At 56.3% G+C, this 18,044-nt stretch overlaps 2 protein-coding genes across 6 annotated transcripts in view; one reads left to right on the forward strand and one right to left on the reverse strand.

Moving 5' to 3' along the window:
* The first annotated feature begins 702 nt into the window (after nt 1–702).
* AGPAT2 (1-acylglycerol-3-phosphate O-acyltransferase 2) lies at nt 703–9,663 on the forward strand. Its single transcript, XM_017810287.1, has 6 exons — nt 703–953; nt 4,903–5,036; nt 5,569–5,744; nt 5,936–6,031; nt 7,510–7,582; nt 8,046–9,663. Exons 1-6 carry the CDS (start codon nt 766–768, stop codon nt 8,195–8,197), a joined length of 819 nt encoding a protein of 272 aa, XP_017665776.1. The 5' UTR covers nt 703–765; the 3' UTR covers nt 8,198–9,663.
* Nucleotides 9,664–10,117: 454 nt separating this feature from the next.
* EGFL7 (EGF like domain multiple 7) overlaps nt 10,118–18,044 on the reverse strand; it is a 17,043-nt gene continuing 9,116 nt past the window's right edge. For 3 of the 5 annotated variants that reach the window (XM_017810283.1, XM_017810282.1, XM_017810284.1), the window contains 8 exons: nt 17,647–17,832; nt 15,922–16,044; nt 15,614–15,726; nt 15,003–15,098; nt 13,567–13,731; nt 12,637–12,701; nt 12,152–12,312; nt 10,118–10,437 (listed from right to left, as the gene is read on the reverse strand). In XM_017810283.1, coding sequence (XP_017665772.1) covers nt 10,269–10,437; nt 12,152–12,312; nt 12,637–12,701; nt 13,567–13,731; nt 15,003–15,098; nt 15,614–15,726; nt 15,922–16,044; nt 17,647–17,726 — 972 coding nt within the window. In that variant the 5' untranslated portion in view covers nt 17,727–17,832 and the 3' untranslated portion in view covers nt 10,118–10,268. The other 2 variants (XM_017810286.1, XM_017810285.1) reach the window with 2 other exon arrangements.

The raw sequence follows: 18,044 nt of genomic DNA on the forward strand, positions 1-18,044 counted from the left end.
CCCAGAGAACCTGTGGCTGCCTCATCCCTGGTTGGATGAAAGGTCCAACCCTCAAGACCAAGCTGGACGAAGCTTGGAGCAACATGGTCCGGTGGAAGGTGTCCCTGCTCATGGGCAGGGGCTTAGAATGAGATGATCTTTGAAGTCCCTTCCAACCCAAACCATTCTTTGCCTCTGTGATTATGAAGAGACCCAAACCTCTTACACCACATCATGAGAGTCCCAAACCCCCACAGGGCTCCATAACAATCCTGACATCGCACACAGTGCCCTGAGGGACATAAATCCCCCCACAGCACAAGGGGAACCCAAAGACTTTCCATAGCACCACTGAAGGAGTAAAAAACCCCACATGGCACCGTGAGGGTCCCAAACCCCCACAGGGCTCCATGAAGGACCAAACTCCCTCCTCACCCTGCCATGGGCCACTCAGACCCACACAGCACCACGACGGGACCCCTTTCCGTGGGGGACATTCCCTGAGCGCCCACCGTGCCATGGGGCACCCAGACCGGCACAGCACCACGAGAGAACCCCCCTCCAAGAGGGACCTTCCCTCCCCACGAGGGACCCCCCTTCCATGAGGGACCTTCCCCCCCAAGAAGGCACCCCGCTCCCGGAGGGACATTCCCCGGGCGCCCGTCCCGCCCCGCTGAGGGAGCGGCGGGGCGGGACGTGCCGCCCACATAAGGCGGGCTCAGCCCGGGCTTTTCGGGGAGGAGGCGGCAGTGGTGGCGGCAGGAGTTCCTTCGGGTGGAGCCCGTCATGGAGCTGGGGTGGCTGGTGTGTGGCACGGCGGTGCTGCTGTTGCTCCACGTCCTCATGGAGCTCAGCCCCGCCGTCAACTTCGCGCTGCGCATCGGCTTCTACTGCGTGCTGTGCCTGGTGTCCTCGGCGCTGGCGGCCGCCGCCTGCCTGCTGGTCAACGGCGGCCGCACCGTCAAGAACATGAGGTGAGTGAGGGGGCACGGGGGTTGTCGGGTGAGACACACGATGGGGACATCGGGGTCAGCCCCGGAGCGCTTGGTGGGGTGGTGGCGGCCTCTGTTACATCGGCCGGGGTCCCCTCTTGGCTCGTGGCGTGGCCGTGGCTGAGCCCTCGCCCCCAGCGAGCCGCCTTTGGGGATGAGGTGCCTGGAAGGTCCAGACCCCGCACGGGGTGGGTTTTTTTTGAGGGGGGGGGAAGCTACAGGACGGCAGTGTTTGAGGGTGGCAGAGCGCTGAGCAGGCTGCGCAGGGAGGTCGTGAATTTTCCCTCTCTGGAAACATTCCAAACCCACCTGGGTGCATTCCTGTGTCACCTGCAGTGCGTGACCCTGCCCCGGCGGAGGGCTGGGACTGGGTGATCCCCCCCCTTCCAACCCTGACGACTCCGTGGTTGTGTTCGGGGTGTTTCCTCCGTGCCGAGGCAGAGGCCGTGCCCGGCAGGGTGCCATGTGCTGCCCGGAGCCGGCAGCAGGGCAGCCGTGCAGCTGCTGTCAGCCCGTGTGTCCTGACAGGACGCCCGGGGCAGGGGCTGAGGAGCTGCTCTCGTCCAGCAGCTCCTCTACGTGCCAAGGCACATTTTAAGGGCAGAGATGGCACTTCTGCTGGCAGCACAGGACAACTCCGTTTCCTGGATTTGCAATCCCATAGGCAACTTTTCACCTCCATATCCAGGCCGGGTTATATGGATGCAGGGGAAAGGGGAGCCCTGTAGCCTTATTACATCCTTTTGGATCGAAGGTTGGGCAGCGTCTCAGCAGGTGGAGCTGGACTTTGCTTTGCAGTGTGGCTCTCACAGGAAGGGCTCAGGGCAGAGTGAGTGGGCACAGGGCACTGATGTGCTGCCTTGAGGGCTCTGCCCTGCCCACCCCAGCCTGTACTGTGGTCCCAGGCTCTGGAAACAGCAGTTTGCTCTGGAATCTCCTGCCTATCCCTGTCTCCAGCTTTGGTTGCCTTGGCTCATTCAGGAGCAGCTCTCTAATGCACAACCATCTTTGCAGCTGGGAGAATTTATGATGTCAGTGATAGAGATGCTCTCCTTTTAATTCCTCCCCAGAAATAAACCCTCTAAATTTTCTGTAAACTTAAAGGAATTATTTGGGAACAAGAACTTCTTGCATTGGATAATGCCTCATTTTGAAACTCTGAGCTGAGTTTTTGCCAGAATCACATGCTGGCACTGGCTGATGATCCTTGTGATGGATCCCAGCCCTTGGGAGGTCTGTGGCCGAGGTGATCCAGCAAGTTCCTTATTTCTCCAACATCCCAGTCTGCTTATTCCAGCTTGAGAAAGGAGGCTGGAGCAGAGCATGTGCTGGTGGACAGACAGTGATAACAGTGTCACTGTCTGGCGCAGAACACCCCGTTCTTGCTGTGCTCCTGGCTCCAGTGCCAAGCTGGTGTGGCTTGGAAGAGGTTGCCCTGGGCGTCTGATAGAGATAGAGCTGTTTATCTAGTGGTGAAACCTCTCGTAAGGGCTTCAAATCTGGTAAGCAGATTTCCTTAGACCTTGAAAATCAGAGTATCCCAAACAGGCCTCTGGGATAGCCTGTGGAGCACAGCACGTGAATCTGGGGGCTGCTGGTTTTCACACTCAGACTGTTATGGATGCATTGAAAAGCCACATTCCCTCTTATTTTTGTACTCTTTGCATCTGGCATTATGTACACCGGATTTACAGCTCTCTGCAGCTTTGGCTGCACCAAGTCTGGATCGTTTATACCAAGAGAGAAGCTGTTTCTGGGGTTTGAGGAGGGTCGGATCCATCCTCTTAACCCTGTGGATGACGTGGGCAGCTCAGCAGGGCTGCTGGTCACTGCTCTGAGCTCTGCCCCTTTGCCTCTTTCAGTGGCTCACACCATATCTTGTGCAAGGAAACACTGGCTCTGGACTGGCAGGAGGAAGCCGGATGGTTGCTCTTGAGTAATGTGTAACCAGCCTCTCCCAGCAGCCACTGAGCAGTGTGACTTCCAGAGCAGTGACCTCGTTTTTGGTTGGCAGTCAGAAGGGAGGAGAAGTGTGATTTAGGTCAGCCCGGTGGCATGGCATCCCCCATGACCTCACTGGTTCGTGTCACCCTGCCTCTTCTCACCGGCAGCCTCGTCTCTTCACCTGAGCTACACCCCCAGAACCTTGGAGCAGGCCCATGGAGCTCTGGAGCTCTGCATTCCATACACCTCCCTGTGTCCTTTCCCTGGGTGTGGCCATGACCTTTGGAGCGAGTTGAACTGAGGACTGATAACAGTGTCACCCGGGGGCATTGGCCTGGCCTGAACTCCAGTGTCAAAGCCAATGCCTGGATGGTCTGCATGGCAGGACACCCCACAGAGATGGGAACCCCACTGTGGGTAGGAGCAAGCTGGGGAAAGTCATGTGGCTCAAGAGCAGATGGCAGGGATGTGGATACTTTTGGAGAGCAGATGCTGGGAGCTGCTGCCAAGCCAGGATGAGGTGCTGTCCAGGTGCTCACCTCCTGCTCTGGGTGACAAGGATGCTTCCCAGGAGGATGGTGCTGCACAGATCTTCAGTTGGATCCTGTGGTGGGCTGGCAAAGCTGACACTGTCCCTCTGTCTCCTCCTGTAGGGAGGAAAGCTCCATCCCCTGTCTGCCAGGGAGAAGGTGTCCCTGAGGCAGGACATCCAGGTGCTTGCTGGAGGGCAGGTCAGCTCCTGAATCAGCTCTGGGGGAGAGCAGAGCAGAGCTGGTGGCTGTTCTTGGGAGCTTTGCTCACGTGCAAGTTTCCTCTGCCACCTGTCCTGGTAAATGGCTGCTCCCCTGCCCAAAATAGCCCCTGTGTTCTGCCAGCTTCTGGCTGTGTCCTTTGACCCAGTTGGAGGGTCCCCAGGTCCCACCTGCCTGGGGGTGGCACAGATGGGCCCTGCTGCCATGGGCTGGCAGGGGCTCGGCCAGTGGGCCTGGGCTGGGTGCGCTTGGCAAGGGCATGGCAGCCTGCTCCATGTGTTGGCACGGCTGAGTGGAGCTGCCAGTGTCTCCCAGCCGGGCCCCCAGCCCTGGGAAGAGCTGGGAGCTTTGTCAGACCTGTAGATCCACTGGGGAAGGGAACTGACAGGCAAAAGCTTGAAGATGTGTTTGCCGGGGGGCACCGGGCCTCTGCCAAGCTGCGTGGGGAGCATCCTGATTGCTGCTCACATCCTTGGGTTGTGCAGGGAAGTGTCTCTCACCTCCATTCCCCTCCTCTCTTGGACTCCCATGAAGTGATGGCACTCCAGGTTTGTTTGTATCATTGAGCAGTGTCTTCCAGCACTGCGAGGAGCAGAACGGGCAGAGCCTTCCTTGGGTGTTGGGTGTGAGGGCTGATCCCTGCGTGCTGGGGAGTGGCAGCTCCTGGGAGAACTGTTTGAACAGCTTGGTGGGGGGGCACTGATTGCAAGAGGAAGACACTGGTGGCACTGGAGCAGTCCAGAGCCATGGCACAGGCAAAAAGAACAGCATTCCATAGCTGGGACTGGCTGCAGGAGGAGTGGTCCTTTATCCAGTGCTGAAAACAATGTCCCCTCTCCTGGACTTTGGAGGGTTTCCAGTGCGCCCTCTTTGCAAGGCTCTCACAGCTGCACTAGGCTGGGCTTGCCATTTCCAAAGAGCCTGTTGTGAGCTGATGCTGTCAGCTTAAAGGAAGCATGGGCTACTGAGTCTGGCTGAACCAGCCTCAAAATTACAATCAGCTTCCCTCAGGCTTCCAGTAAAATTCCCACACTAGGAGTGGAGAGGACTTGGCATGCAACTGAAGTACCTTGAGCATGTGCGACCATGAAGGGCAGACATCTGGGTGGACCCAAGGGCAAATAAGACTGAAGGTTCTCTGTCCTAGAGTTCTTCTTGTCTTTCCCAACCCACCCTGGGTGTAGCAGCTCCTGTCACCCCCCTACCCCATGACTGACTGCTCTTCTCTTCCACAGAATCATCAAAGCTGTGGTCAAGACCTTCAAGTATTTCTTTGGCCTGAGGTTTGAGGTGAAGGGGCTGGAGAACTTCGAGGTGGAGGGCCCTGCTATCATTGTGTCCAACCATCAGAGCATCCTTGACATGATGGGTGAGCAGCTGGTGGGAGGGAAGGAACAGTTCTGTTCACCATCAGAGAAGTCCTGCTCGTGTGTCCTGGCCAAGCAGCCCCTGCCCTGGCCAGTCTGTGCTACAGAGCCAGCTGGTCCAGCTTCCCTGTCAGTGCTGGACGTGGAAAGGGTCTCCCCTTGCTCTGAGCAATCCCACACTTGTGCAGCACCCCAGGTACTGCTGCCCCTCAGGTGTTTCCCAGCTCCCTTTTACATCCCTGCCTTGCTGGTGGCCTGGCTGGCCCAGCATGTGTGTCAGTGGCCCTTCTGGGCTCCCTGGGACTGAGGGCTGAGCTGCCTCTGGGAGGTTCTTGCTGTCACCTGCAGCCACCCTGCTCCACTAACACTGCTGTGTGCCAAGTCTCCTGCTCTGCTGGTGGCAGTGGAAGCCAGGATTGAAACAAGGCATCAGCCTTTCCCTGTCCCCTCCCAACCTCAGCTCGTGTCCCTGTCCCACCTGAGGTGCAGGCAGGCAGGGTGACTGCTGGGTCTTGCCCTCTGCCATCCCATTAGGGCTGATGGAGATCCTGCCTGACAACTGTGTCCAGGTGGGCAAGAAGGAGCTGATGTACACGGGCACCGTGGGGCTCATCATCTACCTCGGCGGCGTCATCTTCATCAACAGGAAGAGCACCAGCAGCGCCAAGATGGTGATGGCTGAGGTTGCCAAGACCATGGCAAATGAGAACGTGAGTGTGGCCGTGGGGCTCGGTGGGGTGGCCTGTGTCTGGGCACCCCGGGGTGGCACGGGGGCATGTGGAACTCCTGGTGCTGGCTGACCTGGAGTCACAGCCACCTGCAGCTCTTGGCAAAGCTGGCTGGCAGCTCGGGGCACTGCAGGTGGATTGCTGGAGTTAAGCCTTGTCTCTCCCATGTGCAGCTGAAGGTGTGGGTGTACCCAGAGGGCACAAGGAACTGCACTGGGGATTTGCTGCCATTCAAGAAAGGAGCATTTCACCTCGCTGTCCAGGCACAGGTAACAGTGCTCTGCCTCTGCACAGGCACCCTGAGTGCTTTTGCAGTGGCATTCCAGGCTGGTCATGCAGTGTGTGGTTTATTTGCTCTCAGGTTCCCAGGTAACACCTCCCCAGGTAAACCACTGTTAGGTGTCAGAAGTGCTGCCCAGAAGGAGCCAAGAGCCTTTTCCATCCCCTGTGGGAGTGACCTGACCCTGGGGACAGGCGGCTGCAGGCAGTGGAGAGCTGCCTTTTCTCTCTCCTGCCTGCCCCAGTCCCAGTGTTCCATCTGCAGGGCAGGCACACTTGACCCTCACTCCAGGCTTTCCTGGCAGTGCCTGTGCCCAGGGGCTCCTGGGGGCATGGCTGCAGCCCAGAGCTCCTTCCGGGAAGGGAGCTCAGTGGGTGCTTTCCTGGGGAATCCCAAAGCTGTCGATGCATTTCTCAATCCCCCAGGTTGCAATAGGGCAGAGTTGATTCAGGATTGTTAATGCTCATGCTTTATAGCAACATCTGGGCTTGCTCTGTGTGGAAATAGCTGCTCCCTCACTGATGGCCATATGGCACTTCTTGGTATGTCTTTTTTCCCCAAAATGACAACATCCATGAGCAGTCAGTGGGGGAGCAGGCAAACAGCTCCTTGATTTCAGCCAGCCAGAGCTGTCCATGCTCTCAGAGGGGGCTGCTTGCCTGGGCAGGGCACTGGGGCAGTGTGCCAGGGACTGGGATGATTCGAGGCCTCAGGGGAAATTGGTTTCCCTAGGAGAGATGTTACAGCAGGGATTCTGGAGAAGGGAGTAGGTGCCAGATCTCTTGCTGAGATCGACTAGCTAAGCCCAGGGTGCAGCCTGTGTTGTACCATCCCCATTCCTGCCTTGGTGACGCAGCCAAGGCAGGGCCTGGCAGCTGCTGGAAGGGAAGGATGTCAGTGGAACTGGTACCCGCCTCTGCTACACCCCCCTGAGTCACCTACTGTAGATCCTGTCTGTGTTATCAGCATGGAATAACGACTCTGTGCCTGCCCTCCTGGCCCTGGCTCTGCCTGAAGCTTCCCTGGGAGCAATTGATGGCAACTGATGACTCCTTTTCTTAGAAGCTGAAGGCACAGCAACTGCCCTGCCCCAGACACGTGCTGGTACAGCAGGCAGGGCCTGGCAGAACAGGCATCCTGCAGTGTTTGTTTGCAGGACAGACAATACCCAAGCTTTGAAGCCTGGCTTGGGATGAGGAGCCCTAAAAGCCAGTGCTGACCTGAGACTGAAGTGGAACTTGGGCCTAGTTCTTTGAGTATCCCTGTGCCTTGAGTTGCTGGGGAGTGGTTTTGATCCTGTTTGACTCCTAATTGTCCCAGCCTTTGGAAGTGAGTCTTGCTGTGTGTGCCCTGTGTGTCTGAGAGCCAGGCCAGGTCAGCTCTGCTGTGTGGGATTTGCTGCCTGTCTCTGGCCAGCCCTGAGTTGCTGCAGTGCAAGTAACTCCTCTTTTTCTTTCCTTCCCCAAGGTCCCCGTGATCCCTGTGGTGTATTCCTCCTTCACCACCTTCTATAACCCAAAGACGAAACTGTTTACATCAGGTACCAAAGAGTCACTTGGAGACAGTGTTGATGTTGTCTCCTGTGGAGATCTGGTTCACAAGGGTGTGGGAGGGAAGCAGAGCTGGGGTGAACAGGAGGAGTCCCGCTGGGAGATGTTTGGACTCAGTTCAAAGCACTTGGCACCAGAGCCTGGGCTGGGTTAGTTCAGGAAAGGCTGTAATTAAATACACTGAGGGATGTTTTCATTAAAGATTGGATACCACCTCTCCTTTTCTGGGCAGGCTCTGGCTGGGGTGGCAATTTGGGGCACAAGGGGAATATTCTACTTGGCACAGCTCTTGGTCTAACCACAGATCAGCCTCTGCCTGCACTCCAGGGATGGATGCCTGAAGCCCTGAGACGGGATGAGGGCTATGCTGGGACTGCCCAGGGCAGGGAGCAGAGCAGGGAACAGAGCTCCTGTGGCATGTGGGTTTCTCACGGGCTCCTCTCTTGTTCCCAGGCAAAATCAAGGTGGAGGTTCTGCCCCCAATAGAGACCAAAGGCCTGACATCAGACGATGTCACCGACCTCACTGACAGATGCTTCTGCACCATGAGGGAGACCCTCTTCAGGCTGTCGGGCCGTCCAAGCGAGGCCAAGGACTCGTCCTAGAGGCTTCTCCAGTGATGTCACCGTGTGGTGGTGGCTGAAGGGACTTGTTTGTTGTTGCCAAATACTGAAGGAACTTCTCTTCCTCTGCAGTGACTTCTAACTCTGGGAACACCGTGGACTGGCACACACAGGGTGTCAAGCCAGCACTGAGGTTTCCCTTCGAGCGGATTTGTCTTATGGGTTCATTTTCTCACTACGAAACGTCTCCTTTTTCTGAATTTCTCAGGCATCAAACTTGTGCTACCAAAGGGCTCAATGACCAGAGGGGTGAGTTCCGCCAGCTCAGGCAGCTGGCATGGGGTGACAGCAAAAACCTGGCTGGAGCCTGGGCTCTGCCTCACGTGAGTGTCCCTGCACGTGTGTTCCTGCAGGCTCAGCCCTGTGATGTCCCAGATGGAAACCACCAGGCAGCAGTTTGTATCTGCACAACCTTGATGCTCAGAGAGGGCCGAGAATTGGGTGAAAATGCAGATTTGGCTTTTCAGCAGTGCTGGGAATGCAGTGTCCCCCCCGGACAGCCCAGAGTACTGCCACCCGGCACAGCGGGACTCACGGGCCTGTCTCCTTGAGATGCCAGCCGCATCTTGTTTTGGGAAACTGCTGGCAGCTCCCTGCCGTGGTGGTGGCTCAGCCTGGCCACAATCCCGGTGCCTGCAGTGCCCCCTTACAGATGCAAAGGGCTCTGTCGGGCTCGTTTTGTCACTTGTCATGGTCAGCACCGGCCGAAAGATGGTGCCTGTCCCGCGTATCTCTGCCGCTCTCCGAGGATTGTAAAACCCCCTCGGAGCCACAGGGTGGGTGAGCTGCAGCTGGAACGGGGCTTGGGAGGCTTCACCTCTCCCTTTTGGGGACATGAATTCCTTTCCCGGTCAGATAAAGGGGGTTCCCCTGTGCTTTGGGGTGATGGATGGACCAACAGAGCTCCTGGATCCCTCACTGGGAGCTGTGGAAGTGTTGATGCCCTCAAAGGCTGGGTCAGGTCCATGGTTCCTTTACCTTTAGCTCTGCTGTTCATGGCACAGGGGACCTTGGGATGAGCCACCTGGGGCTACTCAGGTAACCAACACGACCAGCTTTTGCAGCCTGTGTTAGTGGAATCGCAGTTATATGGTATTTTGGGGTTAAAGCCTCAACTGGGAAAGGCAGGGAATTCTGTGGAGGGAGCCCTTGGGCCGAGCTGGTGCTGGCAGGGGCTTTATTGGAGGGGCCTTATGGTACAGACTCAGGGGTCAGACCCTCTGTGGGATGGGTCGGGGTGGGAGGATGGGAACCAAACCAGCACTTTGTGAGAGTGGCAGATAAAGGGCTGCCATGGAGGGTAAACCCAGGAGGGCCCTGGGAGGGCTCCTGAGGGATGGTAACCATGTCTGACTTCTCCTGGGAGGAGGGAGCAGTGCCTCTGTGTGCAGTCGTCTGCTGTTCACTTTTAATTGGGTTGAGGATGTTATGTGCTTTACAAAAAAAAATTACACCTATGATTATTTAAATAAAGGAGCCTCCTGGTCTTGTGTCGGAGCTGAGGGAGGAGGATGTGGGGTGTTGATCCCTCAGCTCTTGCAGGGAGGGGGTTTGGTGATTGAGGGGCAGTGGGGGGTCCCTGTCTCTCCCTGTGCCCCCCAGGCAGAAGGGCTTCTACTCCCCAAACCACAGGGATGGGCACCCACTCCCTGTACCCAGTGCAGGGACCATGTGCACCTGTCCCCTGCCGTGACATCTCGGGGCTGCAAGGACTTGTCCCCACCTTTTCCACGTGACAGCAAGTCGGGGCAGTGTGGGGAAGCACTGCCCTGCTCGGGCCAGGCCTGTGCTCTGCAGGGCAGGCAGCATAGCCAGCCCTGTGCCCACTGCTCCCTGGGAGAGCACGGCCTGGCATAATGCTAAGGAAAAGCCAGGCAAAGCTAAACAAACTCAGCTTCACACACAGGCAGTCTGGCACAGCCAGGCACTCGTGGCACGAGGTAAGGCATTTATTTGCTGCCTCTCCAGCAGGAAAGGGGGGAGATGTGGAGGGCTCGGAATCCAGTTTGGAAGTAACTGCGTGACCTTTGATAAGGTGAGCTGGAAGAGAAAATTATGGAGATGCTGATGGGAAACCAGCCTTCTCCTGGTACCCTGTGCCTTCCTGTAGATGATGTGGCTTTGTCCCCAGCCTGGGGCTGGAGAGTGAGATAAGAGCTGCGGATGCACTCAGCTTGTTCCAAGGCCTCGGGTGTTCAGCTAGAGTTCGTTCTTGCAGGAACCTGGGAAGATGGAAAAAAAGAAACAATTCAGCAACATCCGTAGCCTGGGTTTGGTTTGTCTCTTTCCCAAGCAGATTGACCTTAAACCTCTGTGAATATCACCCACACTTGCAGCTTTCCCTTTGGCAAACAACCCTAGGCTGACTCTGTCCCACCACACTAGGGAGTGTCACTCTCACCTCCCTGGTGTGTCACAGTCCTTGCCTGGGCCCTGTGTGCAGTGTCCCAAAGCCAGTGACAGTAACAGTGACAGTCTGTGCTGGATCAGGGCTAATTCAGACTTAGAGGGGCCAAAGGGGTTATGGCTTCAAGAGCTCTCCTCTGGTGCCTTTGCTGGTGGTTTAAAGAGAAAGTAGTTTTTCTTGGTCCTTACACACACCCCCACTGAGCAGCTAATTGGGGAGTGCAGTTTTACTGTAGCATTCAGTTGTGAAATGCTTCACCAGGCACAGAACGTGGATGGCTGAGTAACTCCATGGGATGCCCTGCGAGCCCCAGGGCTTGCTGGAGTATGACAGGACAGTTTTGTGTCCTCCAGGGACTTTGCAAGACCATGAAAAGGAACAAAAACAAGTTTTGCTTGCTGGAGCAGGCTTGGCAAAAATTAATTTCAGCACTTTGGAGTCATCCCTTGGAATAAATCCATGTTACCTTGTGATACTGCTCACATTCCTCAGTGCTGTCACTAATAATATGTACAGAGCACTACTAGGAAACTCAGTCTGCTGGAACACTCCATGGTTCTGATAATTACCCCTTTCTGAGATGCTTTTTAAGTGTCTATTTGCAGCTACTTTGTCTTCAAACAAGTTCTTTGAATTCTTTTCCATCTAAGCCATTACTGAAAGCAGTGAACTGGGACTGGATATGCCCTGAACCAGTTTCCCTTGAGTCTCCTGCCACAAGCTCCGGGCTGTTGCTGCACACCAGCTCCTGAGCTGGCCCAGCCATGCCTAGTTTCTGGAATTATTTAATGGGAAAATGAGCTGCAAAGAGCTCCCTATCAAAATAAAGTGTTCACATGGTTGTGCTCTGCTTGGAGTCAAACTGCCACTCTCCAGAGCACCACAGGGCCATGAGGGGATGCTGCCCCTCTCTGTGGTGCCATGGGGGGACATGCCAGGCTGGACCCCCCCACCTCCAGCCACTTCACCCATGGCAACTCTCACTGAGGTCTCTTGCTCAGTTTGCTACTCTGGAGACCCTCTCTGGTGCACTGCTTGGTCTGTAGGCTTCAAAAAGAAATGCCCAAAACTTCCCAGGCTCGTAAATCTGCCAACTTTTGCACGCTCCCTAAATTTCCCTGATTGACTTCGTGGACTGTTAATTTCCTAAGAGCAGGGAGTTCTTTTCTAAGGACCAAATTACAAGGATACAGGAAGGGACTGCAGCCACGAGGTGCTGATTGCCAGACGTGACCCACTGCTCACAGTGGCTCCCTCTGCTCTGCCCTGCAGCCACGTTTCCTTGTGCCAACCTTACAATTTTTGGCTGCTACATGGGCAGTCAGATGGTGCAGCCACAGAAATGGCTTTGAAATGAAGCTAATGGGCTGTTTGTGTTCATCTTTTATTAATTGCAGGCTGCTGAGCTTGAGGGAGATCTAGATTAACAGTGGCATATGTGTTACTGATCTCGCTGGCCCGCATCTGCTCACTGTGGCCAGTGTGGGTGGAGGGAAATCCTTCAGCCCTGATTTTCCAGGCACTTACACGTTTCCAGCCGCTCCTCGAGGAAAGAGATCTGCTCACTCAGGGAGTCAATTCTGTCCAGTTGCTGGAGGGAGTGGGACAGTCGACTGATGGGGTCTGTGCCGACGTCCTCCGGTGCTGATGGCATGAGGTTGTGGAAAGGGGCCAGCACCAGCTGGAGTTTCTGCAGGGAGAAGAGGAGCCATGAGTGTGTCCCCCCCCACACCAGGAGAACCTCCTGAAGGAATGCAGCACCCACCAGGGCAGGTTCGTGGGGCTTTGGTGGTGTTCAAAGGGCTGCTGGGCTGGAAAAGCCACGGCGTGGGTGCTGCCGGCAGCGTGGAGCACAGCTGGGATTGCTGCTGGGATCGCTGCCGAGGCCAGCACTGTGTTAAAAATAGAGCTGGGGAAGAGGGAAACCCTGGCTGTGAACAGCCCGGGGTGGGAGCTGGCTCAGCACAGCCTCGAGCAGCAACAGGGCAGGGCAGAGGGGTGTGCTGGAAGTCACCTGCTCCAGCGCTTCCACTCGGCTCCTCAGGTCATTCATTTCTTCCTTCACTTCGTTGGAGGGACCTGAAAAAGTGACCAGGGGAACGTCAGTCAGTAAAAGCCCATTGCCCAAGGTGAAGTGGAAGGTGCTGGGGAGAAAGACATCTCTGCAGGGCTCAGGCCAAGCTCTGCTGTTTTCCCCTGCCCTCTCAGTGAGCCCCCAGGGTCTGCCCTGCCAGAATCAGGCCTCAGAGCATCAGCTGGATTCAACATCTGCTGCAAGCACTGGCATCTAGTCCAGCTGCTAATGGCACAGGCTTCTCCTGCTGCTGGAGCACCTGCAACAAAGTGGGGGATTCTTCAGGTAATGGGGTGATGCTTGAAGGACAAGGTGTCTGGTGGAGCCTGGCCTTTGGCACCCATGTTGTCAGAGAGCACCCAAGTGTGCCCCGTCCCACGGTGGGCACGAGGAGTCGATCCTGCTCAGAGCCCAGGACAGGGACAAAGGCAGGTGTGGCACATGCAGGCGGTGCCCTGCTCTCCCAGGTGTTTGCTGCGTGATGCCCGTGCTGGCCACAGCGCATTATTACTCACGGTACGAGTTTGAAGTGTCACAGCGCGTACCAAAAGTAATAATGGGCCGTCACCAGCGCCGCTCCTCGAGGCTCCAGACCTGCCCTGTGGGAACGATGATGGTGATGGAGAGAACAGGCACATCCCGGACACCACAAGCCACAGCCAGGCTGTGTCACCCTCACAGATGGATTTGTGCGCAGGGGAAGTTGTTTGGGTGGGAGAGGGACTCCTGGTTCACCGAGAATAAAGCCGAGGGGTTCTCTGGCTGTTGTCCCCTCTCCGGCCACAGCTGCTCCAGCCAGTGATGCTGAGTGTTAACCCCAGCTCTCTGAAGGCCCAGAGCAGCTGGGGCTGCACTGGGGGGACAGGTTACCTGCTTGGCTGAAGGTGTCCATCTCGGGCACTGGCACCAGGGGCCGGCAGTCCTTGTCATCAGCAGCGAGGGCAAAGCCATCCTGGCACGTGCAGCGGTAGCTCCCGGCTGTGTTGACGCAGAGCTGGCTGCAGCCATGGCTCTGGCTGGCACATTCATCCACATCTGAAACACAGGAATGACTCAGTGAGGGCAGGAGGGATAGGGGTGAGGGGCACAGATGGCTTAGGCACAGGGGGCTGCAATGGAATTCCAGCAAGTGTCCCCAGAATGAGCTGGTGTTTGTGCTGGGCACAGCTCTGGGTGTCTCAGCACCACCAGCACCTGGGACAGCCCAGCTGGATAAACCTGTGCTAATCCTGAGAGGGCTCTGGCCTCCTCCCATCTGCCCACTCCCCCCACAACAGAGCCAGAAGCAAAAGCCGTGGTCAGAAACGTCCCGGCTCTGGCCAGGCAGGCGCAGGCAGCGCCCGGCTCTCATCCTGGATTTACGGCCAGGGTTTTGGTTCCAGCCAGCTGTGGTGAGGAGCCATCAGCCTTTCAAGTGTGTACAAAACCCAGTAACCTCTCCTCACACGGGGGAGTTATTAGAGCTGTTCCCACAAAGCAGAATGAGCTGAACCGCTTCCCACGCCCGAGCACTGTTTTAGGCAGTGGGAAAATCTTTTCCTCCTGTGCTGGAGCTGGAGCTGTCAGTGATGGGCTCAGCCCTGCCTAGCCCAGCGTGGGTCAATGCCACACACTCCTCTGCCTCACAGGAGGGTGGAAAGCTGGGAGAAGCTGGGAAACACCATGGCAGGGGCTTTGCACCGCTGGTGTGCTCCACCCTGCCCGATTTCCCTGTGCTGTGAGGAGCATCGGGCTGCTCCTGTGCTGGAGAGGAGCCTGGTGCCTGAAGACTGCCAGCCTTCCCTTCCACCCCTGGATATTTACAGATTTAGTCCCTGCAGTAAATGGGTGTCTTAGTTTACAGTGAGAGTTTACAAAGCCTGGGAGAGGGAGGATCACAAGCACACAACCTCGGGCCAGCCCCACAAGGTTTCTGTCCTGCAGAAAGGCTCTTGCTGGTGTGCTTGCAGCTCTGCTTGCTCTGATCAGAAGCGGAGAGAAAATGTGGGTGCCAGGACTGCACATGAGGGCTGGGAGCACTGAGGCAGCCAAAGGGAGCTCCCCTGGGAGCCAGGCTTCTCATCCTTTCCTGGCCAGACCATCAGGCATCAGTACCATGGAGCGACACATGTAGCTGTGCATGTGTGTGCACCAGGCATGTCCCGAGCTCTGGTAAGGAGCCACAGTGCTGGTCCCTGTCCCCACTAAGGGGTCGGTGCATGGTCAAAGGACAACCAAAGCCCCATGGCAGCAGCTCTGATGCTTCCCAAGGCGAGCTCTTCCAGCAGCAGCACAGGGAGCAGGGAGAGGAGTGACATGGCCAGTACCTGTCTGGCAGGCTCTCCCCGTCCAGCCGGGTGGGCAGGCACATCTGCCAGGGAAGGTGCAGCTCCCGCCGTTCTGGCACGGCACCCAGCAGAGAGCTGTGAGAGGAAACACCAGCACAGCGTCACCCGGCAGTTCTGGGGGTCCTGAGCTCCCCCCTCCCACCCTGGATGCAACACACACACTGCACACCCCAAAACACACACCAGCACCAGCCCAGGGGCAGCAAAGACAGAGGGAGGAGGGTGACGGACTGAGCTTGTCAGGGGATGGACTGACTGCTGCTGTGGTTTGCATTTGTGGCCTCCTGAAAGCATTTCTCTTCCATTACTGCTGATTTATCTGGAAAGGAATTGCTCGCTTTATTTATCCTCTGTTAACTATAGAGGTAATGAGCGATCCCAAAGGAAAAAGGCCCAAGAGGCAGCAGAGAAAGGCTGGGAATTAATCAGATATTGAACTGCACTTGGTTGTGATGTTTAAAATTTAAACGCTTTCCTAGAGGGAGAAACCACCTGACAGGCAGAGTGTTGGTGAATGAGAGAACTGGTCCTGGGCTTCCTCCAGGAACACGAGGGATCTGGGGATGAGCACTGGTCCAGCAACCTCTTACCTCTGTTACAGTTGAGCGTGTGAGTGTTTGCTCTGCTCCAGCCGGGACAGCACGAGGCCACGGGCTCGGGCAGCTGCCTGTACCTCTGCCGATAGGCAACTCTGTAGATGGTCCTGCAATGCAAGGATGGGGCTGAGCTGGGTGCCAGAGCACCTTCCCCAAGCCTCCATCCCATTCCCTGCACTGGCACCCACCACCAGGCACTGGGAGCATCGTCCCTTTGGATCGAGGCAGGACTGCCCCCTCCCACAGCCCCCCCAGTTGCTACCACACTGGGAGCAGGTCTGTGGCACAGGCAGTGCCCTCACCTGTAGGTGCTGCAGACACGGTGGCCCTGGCAGGTGGTGAGGTAGGGCTGGTAGACGGGCTGGACGTGGGACTCGGTGTAGGCGCCCGCCCGGCTCTGCGGTGCCGCGGCACAGACCCTGCGGCTGAGCAGAGGGGACAGGGTCACATCTCACCCGCTGGGACGGGGCCTGACAGCCCCTCTCTGCAGAGGGTGAGTGAAACAGCAGTGCCTAATTGCCCCAGTGCCCTGGGAGGCCACTTCAAGCTGTTTTGGGGCACTGGCCCAAATCTGGAGCACTCTGGGCTGTACAGGCACTTCCCCCCCTGCCCCTGTGCCAAGGCACTGATGCCTCCTCAAACATTCACCCAGCATGGTCCCTCTGTCCCAGGGGAGCAGTCAGGACTCAGATTTAGGGATTATTTACTTATTCCATTCATCATCTCCATTCCCCTAAAATCACTCACTTTCTGGGTGGATTTTTCCTTTCTGAGACTTTTGCATTCCTGAAACAGATGCCTCTGTGGTCACTAAGAAATTAATGACTTCACAGGCAGGGTCAGGCTCACCGCAAAAAAAAATAGAGGCTAGATGAAAGGGGCCCTCCAGCCTTCCTAAGATAACTGTTATCCAGCCAAAAACTTTCCCAAGGTTAACAGCCAAAGTGGTCTCAGTTAAATACCCTCTTTTTCAACATTTTTCAGCCCAAGCAGGTCAGTCCCACTGAGGAACTCATCCCCTCATCTCAGCCTCCCAGCTCAATTAGAAACTAAAATAAAAAGCCTGGGAATTAGCATGGACATCAGATGGCTTCCATTAACTCCAGAGAACTCCTCTCAGCCTCGTGATTAATGTTATAGAAAATGCAATTTTTAAATGGCAATTGTTTGCTTTGCAAAATTTAGAATAAAGCTCTGGTTGCAGCCTGTGCGTGAGAGTGAGGAGTTCAGCTGTGGTTTCAGAATGTGAAAGGTTTGATGCTGGAGGAGCATTTCAGTGTAAAAACAAACTTTGTAGAAAATGTGAGCTGTATCTAGAGGTGGATGTTGAGCTCCAGCTCCTCTTGGTTGGGGAAGAATCTGGGGCACCGAGCTCTGGGCTTCCTCTGATGCAGTGGGAGCTCAGCTGTGCCTGCCCAGCCTGTACTGGGATCCCGAGTGCCAGGTCAGACCCTTTTCACGGAAAGGAAAGGGAAATTGCTGGATTTGCAGGATCATGGGCCACAGCACCATCCTGGGGAGCACAGGGCACAGCAGGCACCAGCCCACCAGGGCATTCCACACTCGTGTCCCCTAAATGTTGTGTCCATCAGAGCTGGGAGCTGCATCCTCTTCTGATGGGAGCTGCATCCTCCTTTGACAACTTTTTCACAAGGCTCAGCTGCTGTGATTGCTAGCAAGATTTCACAAATATTTTTGTGAAGGATGTGCTTGAAAGAGACAATAATAATAATTCCTGAACAGCTCAGGGCCTGATCACCTTTTGACTCTCACGGACAAAAAGCCCAGAGTGTCTTTGTGTCCCTGCCTGGAGCTAAACGGGCATTTTCTCTGAGAGGTTTTTTAGCTTCAGTGACAAAGCAAACAACCAGCAAAGGGCTGCCAGAGCCTTTTTCCACCTCCTGACCAGCCCGGGGAGCTGCCCATGTCCATGCTGGCCAAAGAGGGCTCTTCACCTGGGGAGGATGTGCCTCACCATGACATGCACATGGGCACACCTGGGAGGTGCAGACAGAACGGGGCCTTACCCTGCCCGGGCAAAGCCATCCGTGCTGGTGGTGCTGAGGATGAGGAGGAGTCCCGAGAGGAGGCAGCTGAGGTGGCACATGTCCTGTCCCTCCCACAGCACCCCGGGCTGTGCAGCACGACCAGCTCTCGCTCTTCAGTGGGGTGCGCTGCCTCCTACCACATGTCCCGTCCTTCAGCGTGGAACCCTGCAACCAGGAGAAGAGCAGTGTGAACAGGCATGTCCTTCCCCAGCTGGTGACATCTGACAAAGCCATGGGGACACACCCCTGGAAAGGGGCAAGCTCCTCCGGGCACAAACCCACCTTTCCCCACTCATCTCAATATTGTGGTGGTGATTTACCCCAGGGGATGCCTGGAGAGGCTCTCACAGCACCAGGGTCCACTCAGTCATGTGTTG

This window comes from Lepidothrix coronata, unplaced genomic scaffold, assembly GCF_001604755.1.
Source record: "Lepidothrix coronata isolate B3197 unplaced genomic scaffold, Lepidothrix_coronata-1.0 Scaffold28, whole genome shotgun sequence".
Lineage (NCBI taxonomy): Eukaryota > Metazoa > Chordata > Aves > Passeriformes > Pipridae > Lepidothrix > Lepidothrix coronata.

Bases quoted from the DNA above. Each gene is read 5' to 3' on its own strand.
- AGPAT2 (XM_017810287.1), top strand. From the start codon at position 766: ATGGAGCTGGGGTGGCTGGTGTGTGGCACGGCGGTGCTGCTGTTGCTC. The intron at 5,037-5,568 runs GTGAGCAGCTGG...CCATCCCATTAG, and splicing joins GAGCATCCTTGACATGATGG to GGCTGATGGAGATCCTGCCT. The intron at 7,583-8,045 runs GTACCAAAGAGT...TCTTGTTCCCAG, and splicing joins GACGAAACTGTTTACATCAG to GCAAAATCAAGGTGGAGGTT.